Genomic DNA, 7,500 nt, shown 5'->3' with positions numbered 1-7,500 from the left:
TAGAACAGAACTAGAACAGAACTAGAACAGAACTAGAACAGAACTAGAACAGAACTAGAACAGAAACTAGAACAGAACTAGAACAGAACTAGAACAGAACTAGAACAGAACTAGAACAGAACTAGAACAGAACTAGAACAGAACTAGAACAGAACTAGAACAGAACTAGAACAGAACTAGAACAGAACTAGAACAGAACTAGAACAGAACTAGAACAAGAACTAGAACAGAACTAGAACAGAACTAGAACAGAACTAGAACAGAACTAGAACAGAACTAGAACAGAACTAGAACAGAACTAGAACAGAACTAGAACAGAACAAGAACAGAACTAGAACAGAACTAGAACAGAACTAGAACAGAACTAGAACAGAACTAGAACAGAACTAGAACAGAACTAGAACAGAACTAGAACTAGAACAGAACTAGAACTAGAACTAGAACTAGAACAGAACTAGAACAGAACTAGAACAGAATTAGAACAGAACTAGAACAGAACTAGAACAGAACTAGAACAGAACTAGAATAGAACTAGAACAGAACTAGAACAGAACTAGAACAGAACTAGAACAGAACTAGAACAAAACTAGAACAGAACTAGAACAGAACTAGAACAGAACTAGAACAGAACTAGAACAGAACTAGAACAGAACTAGAACAGAACTAGAAAAGAACTAGAAAAAAACTAGAAAAGAACTAGAAAAGAACTAGAACAGAACTAGAACAGAACTAGAACAGAACTAGAACAGAACTAGAACAGAACTAGAACAGAACTAGAACAGAACTAGAACAGAACTAGAACAGAACTAGAACAGAACTAGAACAGAACTAGAACAGAACTAGAACAGAACTAGAACAGAACTAGAACAGAACTAGAACAGAACTAGAACAGAACTAGAACAGAACTAGAACAGAACTAGAACAGAACTAGAACAGAACTAGAACAGAACTAGAACAGAACTAGAACAGAACTAGAACAGAACTAGAACAGAACTAGAACAGAACTAGAACAGAACTAGAACAGAACTAGAACAGAACTAGAACAGAACTAGAACAGAACTAGAACAGAACTAGAACAGAACTAGAACAGAACTAGAACAGAACTAGAACAGAACTAGAACAGAACTAGAACAGAACTAGAACAAAACTAGAACAGAACTAGAACAGAACTAGAACAGAACTAGAACAGAACTAGAACAGAACTAGAACAGAACTAGAACAAGAACTAGAACAGAACTAGAACAGAACTAGAACAGAACTAGAACAGAACTAGAACAGAACTAGAACAGAACTAGAACAGAACTAGAACAGAACTAGAACAGAACTAGAACAGAACTAGAACAGAACTAGAACAGAACTAGAACAGAACTAGAACAGAATTAGAACAGAACTAGAACAGAACTAGAACAGAACTAGAACAGAACTAGAACAGAACTAGAACAGAACTAGAACAGAACTAGAACAGAACTAGAACAGAACTAGAACAGAAGTAGAACTAGAACTGAACTAGAACTGAACTAGAACTGAACTAGAACAGAACTAGAACAGAACTAGAACAGAACTAGAACAGAACTAGAACAGAATTAGAAAAGAATTAGAAAAGAATTAGAACAGAACTAGAACAGAACTAGAACAGAACTAGAACAGAACTAGAACAGAACTAGAACAGAACTAGAACAGAATTAGAACAGAACTAGAACAGAACTAGAACAGAACTAGAACAGAACTAGAACAGAACTAGAACAGAACTAGAACAGAACTAGAACAGAACTAGAACAGAACTAGAACTGAACTAGAACTGAACTAGAACTGAACTAGAACAGAACTAGAACAGAATTTTTAACGATTTTTAATGTTTTTAACTTTAGTATAACTTTTACATTTGATCAGAGTCCTCTTCTACAACTTTTGAAAATAACTTACAATGTTACAAATATATAAAAAATAGATATTCGTTATGTTTTATATTAACTTACCCTTACGATTTTGTATTTTTGAGTGCGTCCATTTGATTTTTTTACAAAAAGTATTAAGTTGTACATCGTTTTGGAAATCTGAAAATAAAAAACACAATTAAAATCTTTTAAACTAGAAAGATATTATGAAACTTAAAAAATAAAAAAATTACTTTGTAAAATTGTTAAATTTAAAATTTTTTAAAATACACAAAGAATAAGTTTAAATATCTATTTGTAGACTTTAAATCATAATTAATAATACTTATTTAGTCTTGCTTATTCAATGCAAGTACATAATTTATTATTTATTATCATATAACTTAAGGGGAATTTAAAAAAATGGGAAACCACATTTTTAATTTCTTTTGAACACCTGAGATAAATTTACATTTATTTTCACAAAATACAATAAATATTCAGTATTTCTAAATAAGTTCATATTTATACAGCTGTTTTTTTTAATTAACTCGCTATTCATTCTGGAAAATTAACTAAATACTTTAAAAAAATCTCTACAGAAATTGTTTAAATTCTGTATAAATATTAACTTATTAATAAAATAGCAAATAGTTCTAAAGTTAAGTTTAAGATTACAAATTCAAAAAAAATATGAGGCGATCTTCTGTTTTTCTAATATTTTCTTGCGCTTTATTTTTGTACATCGTTGATTCAGAGGCAGGACCTGCTTGTAATCCGGCATGTACTAAAGAATTAAATCCCGTTTGTGGACGATATGTTAGACCCAATGGTACAACAGAACAATGTACTTTTGCAAATCCATGTTTGTTTCGTTTGCACAAATGTCAGATGGGAGAACGTAAGTTGGAAAATTTTAAAAATTTATAATTATATTAAATTTCGACTTTAATTTTAGCATGGGTTTCATCCCCAGGAGCTTGTCCCCAAAATACTGTGGATTGCGAAAGACAAATTAGAGGTTAATAGTTTTTAAGGAGTACTTACCAATATTAAATTGTTTTAAAAATAAACAGACATTCTTAAAATTTGTATATTTGTATCGCGTGTATGGCGATGTTTGTAACGTTCTTAAAGATTAGTAATATATCTGAAAGTACACCAATTGACTCAGAATTACTTTCCGAGTCGTTTAAACGATGTCTGTCAGTCTGTCCGAAATCGAAGTGCTTTACGTGAGTACCTGGCATGTTGCCCTATCTCACGGTGGTACTTTTTCAACCAATGGGTGAGTAAAAAGAAAACAACTCACCACTGCCCCTTTGTGTATCTTACACGCAGGTTGCAATTTTTGTACATGGATATACCGGTCCATGTACAAGCACTTTGCCGAGACTTTGTTCTTACTCACAGTGACACACTGTGGTAGTTTTGATACGAACAGAGTATACTCTTAACATATCTGGACAAGGAAAATTTAATAGTATCATTTGTAAATGGTACCTTTCATCCATTATCAGACAGCCCAGCACACGTCCCATTTATCCGACATATTCATAAGAAAAAAACATACGAAACATTCATTATAGGTATACGGGTAGGGTGAGGCCCGCATACCCCAATTCATCCCGTAATATATGCAATTAATAACAACTCATTTCCAACGCTAAGCCCCACAGTCACTCCTCTGTGGGGTATCTGTTGTAGTAGAATTGTATCTAGATAAAAGGTCTTACAACTTAGTATTATACCAGTCTTGATGACTTTGCCGAATTTCGGAGTAATCGGCCTCCCTTCACAAAGTCCCCTTCAGAAAGTAACTTGAATATTCAAAATTCACTGTTGTATGAGGGCTTAGTGAAATAATGACACATTTTAACCATGGAATCTATTAGTAGTCTCTAGTAAGTTGCATCTTCAAATCTAGGAGGGGTACCTACCGAATTCTTGTAAAGTCTTTGAATTTGAAGAAATTAATTAAAATTGAGACAACTTAATATTTATTTGCGATGAAATAATATCCATTAAAGAATTACCAATAATTTAAAATTTAATAAAATATTTAAATTAATAAAACAAAATTAGCAAAATTTTAAATCCACAATTTTTCATTTCATCATTTTATTATGATATAAATTTTCTTTAAAAAAATTAACTATTATTCACTGTTACATATTTATGACCTTCTAATTCGAGCACATTCTGGTGAATTAATTGCGCAAATTCCAGATCTTCCAACCCATCCTATAATATATATGTGTAAAAAAAATTATTAAACTTCTAACTCCTTGTATAAACATGTTCCACAACTTACGTTCATTTGCTATGCAACTGCGCACTCTCATTGTACAAGGATTTGAGAATGTACATTGAATTCTTCTACCACGTCTTTGTAAGACCCCACAGACGGGATTGTATTCACGGGTACAAGCAGTGTTGCAACGAGTTCCCTCAGCACCCATAATGCAGCAGAATAAACCAAAGGAGAGTAAAACTATGGCGAGATGCATTTCGACGATTTAAATTTAGTTAAAAATTCGCTTTCAAATAATCTGTTATGGACTGATATCATCTGATTTTATAGGATTTTTGACAATGAGGTAACTTTAATTTTTTTTGGTTAATAAATATTAAAAAATACATATAATTGTTTTACAGAGTTACTAAAACACTTGTGCAAATACATATAATGTAATAATTTTAACAAAAGATCCAGATTAATTAAACTGTTAAATAAAAAAAAATAAAATTTAATAATAAATTTTATTATGATTTTAAAAATAATCTTTTATAGTTTCCGGCATTCAATCTAAATTCTAGATTTCTTTTTTAAATCGAAGGTATATTTTGTGTACTGAACATTTTTAAATTAACCCATTTTATTTCGCAGTTAATTGATAAATGCGTGTAATTTAATTATAAATGTTAATATTATTTAAGTCAAATTAGTTGTATTCTATAATTTCATTTCTACTAACTTTCAAAAAACAAAATAAAAATTACTTTCTGAGACTCTAATATAGTGAATTTGGAATCAAATAAAATGGACATCCCTCCTATGATGACCCTGTGTTAAAATCATAACTTTTTCAGGTCTTTTATAGTACTTCCATAGAGTAAATTCTACTTATTTTTCGCTTCTTTGCAAGTTCTTTTTTGCTGGGTTTAAGAACATAAAGTACCATACATTTTCTTCTTACAGACTAGTCTGTAGTCTAGTATATAGACTAGTCTATAGTCTAGTCTATAGTCCAGTCTATAGTCTAGTCTATAGTCCAGTCTATAGTCTAGTCTATAGGCTAGTCTATTGTCCAGTCTATAGTCTAGTCTATAGTCTAGTCTATAGTCTAGTCTATAGTCTAGTCTATAGTCTAGTCTATAGTCTAGTCTATAGTCTAGTCTATAGTCTAGTCTATAGTCTAGTCTATAGTCTAGTCTATAGTCTAGTCTATAGTCTAGTCTATAGTCTAGTCTATAGTCTAGTCTATAGTCTAGTCTATAGTCTAGTCTATAGTCTAGTCTATTGTCTAGTCTATAGTCTAGTCTTATTATGTATTATTATGTATTACATAGGTATGAATATGCACGTTTTACATTGATTTGTATTACAAGCATTACTACATGACAAAGTTGCACCTTTAGAGATTTTAAACTCTCCACAAATAGGCTTAATTTATGAGGACAAATTTGTGGGAAATCACCCATGATACATAGGAATTTTCCCAATAATAATAAAATTATACCAAAAATATGGATGTACAGTACAGTTTAAAAATTAAAAGTAATTCATTATTAGTTTCTTTGGTATTTATAGAAAATTAAAAAAAAAATCAATGTTTTGTTAATAGAAGAAATTGTTTGTTAATTTCTTCTATTAACAAAACATTGATTTTTTTAATTATCTTTAGACATGTACTTTCTAGATTATTTAGTTATTCAAGTATTTAAAATTAAAAATAATATTTATTCAATATGATAAATACATATTGTATAATATATTCTATTCATAGACTATAGACTATAATATATATTTTCTATATATTTTTTAAATGTCATATGATTTAAGTCTGTAAATCTATGTTATTTATAGAGTAACTTGTATCAAAAATATAAAACTTATTAGTCATAATTGAGACATCACAATATATTATTAGAGAGTACAATCGCTCGACATTCCCTAGTTTTTACTTTGCGAACTCCTGATTGCGCCGCTCACGAACTTCCATTAGAATCTGACAAACTATTTAGAAGTTGGAGAATTATTTCCTCTTTTCTATTTCTAGAAAAGAGGCATTGAGCATTTTCTATACTATAGAGTCTATGAGGTATACTTTAGTCTTGACTGCAGACAAAACCATATATAGTCAAGACGATCTATAAAGTTTAATTAGGACTATAATGTGAGTAGAAAGAATTATGAGTTCAAACAATTCTTGAGGTAGATTTTTGTGGGGTCTAAAGCAAATCATGTATCGATATTGCCGAATTTCAATACAAAAAACTGAATCAACTTATTCTTAGCTACACTCTACGTTCTTTCGTTTGGGGCCTATAGAGAAAGACAGAGAGATGTAGAAAGACAGTATTTTAGAAAGATATTATAAAGGGAATGTTTCGTATGTTTTAATATTTAGCCGGAAATAAAAGTTTTGTTAGTGGTCCCTTCAAGTGCATGAATTGAAACCCGCGATAAAAATAGTTAATGTTCCAGTTGATTTTTCTGACCAGTTTTGACTCAAAAAAGACTTAGATTAGATCCTTAACTTTGGGATTATTCATCCACAAATCTTTCAATTTTTTTTCCAAAATTTTATGAATTAACATGTACTGTATCGGTACTATTTATGACAAAACAAAGTACATGTTTCGCTACTATTAAAGTTTTAATACAACAAAATTTTATAAATATTTATTCAATTCACAATCTACAACATCGATTGTATGCGTTGTATGTCAGCAGCTGCTACAATAGTCATAACAATATTGTTGGTACTTTCTATGCAAAAGTTCTATACAACTCTTACGAAAATTTTTCATATGTTTTTCGAATGTCGTAAGAAAATTCAGTGTTGTCAATTATTTATTTCAGCATATAAATAAAAAATTTCAATCGATTTTGGCATAAAAAACGATAAAGTGGTAACACAGAAATTACAAACAAACAACTGTTTACCAAAACAAAAATAAAATTTTATTAAAAACTGTTTATTTTTTAGTTTAAAATGTGGAATAATGAAAATAATAGAATTTTAAATAAAAAGAAATTAATTTGTTTTATTTTGCTCGTTTAATTAGTTTAATATTCTTGCTACAAAAATCTGTTCACAATCACTGTTACTACACTTTAGTAGATACAATATACAACTTGATTGTGAATTGAACAATTAAAAAAGAATTAAATAACTTTTTTATTAATTTTTTTTCAAATCATAGATTCTTTTATAAACTTTACAACTGTATAACTTTTTACATTAGTCTTTATTTCTAATTATACCCTACACCACTATAGTGGGGAGGGTATTTGTGCTGATGTTTGTAACATACAAAAATATTGGTCCAATACCCACCTTAAAGTATACCGATCGATTCAGAATCATTTTTTGAGTCGATTAAGACATGTCCGTCC

General features: G+C 29.9%; 2 protein-coding genes across 2 annotated transcripts; one reads left to right on the top strand and one right to left on the bottom strand.

Moving 5' to 3' along the window:
* The first annotated feature begins 2,511 nt into the window (after positions 1-2,511).
* LOC124419738 (four-domain proteases inhibitor-like) lies at positions 2,512-3,910 on the top strand. The gene is made up of 2 exons (XM_046950279.1): positions 2,512-2,775; positions 2,833-3,910. Exons 1-2 carry the CDS (start codon positions 2,568-2,570, stop codon positions 2,898-2,900), a joined length of 276 nt encoding a protein of 91 aa, XP_046806235.1. The 5' UTR covers positions 2,512-2,567; the 3' UTR covers positions 2,901-3,910.
* Positions 3,911-3,960: 50 nt separating this feature from the next.
* Positions 3,961-4,435, bottom strand: LOC124419739 (four-domain proteases inhibitor-like). Its single transcript, XM_046950280.1, has 2 exons — positions 4,189-4,435; positions 3,961-4,118 (listed from the first exon to the last, which is right to left on the bottom strand). The coding sequence occupies exons 1-2, from the start codon at positions 4,382-4,384 to the stop codon at positions 4,051-4,053; spliced, it is 264 nt and encodes an 87-aa protein (XP_046806236.1). The 5' UTR covers positions 4,385-4,435; the 3' UTR covers positions 3,961-4,050.
* Between the last annotated feature and the right edge of the window lie 3,065 nt (positions 4,436-7,500).

This window comes from Lucilia cuprina, chromosome 4, assembly GCF_022045245.1.
Source record: "Lucilia cuprina isolate Lc7/37 chromosome 4, ASM2204524v1, whole genome shotgun sequence".
Classification (NCBI taxonomy): domain Eukaryota; kingdom Metazoa; phylum Arthropoda; class Insecta; order Diptera; family Calliphoridae; genus Lucilia; species Lucilia cuprina.
This window is presented reverse-complemented; position numbering and strand designations above follow the sequence as displayed.

Coding starts and splice junctions, on each gene's coding strand:
- LOC124419738 (XM_046950279.1), top strand. CDS start 2,568: ATGAGGCGATCTTCTGTTTTTCTAATATTTTCTTGCGCTTTATTTTTG. Junction 2,776..2,832: donor CAAATGTCAGATGGGAGAAC/GTAAGTTGGAAA, acceptor CTTTAATTTTAG/CATGGGTTTCATCCCCAGGA.
- LOC124419739 (XM_046950280.1), bottom strand. CDS start 4,384: ATGCATCTCGCCATAGTTTTACTCTCCTTTGGTTTATTCTGCTGCATT. Junction 4,119..4,188: donor CAGTTGCATAGCAAATGAAC/GTAAGTTGTGGA, acceptor TATATATTATAG/GATGGGTTGGAAGATCTGGA.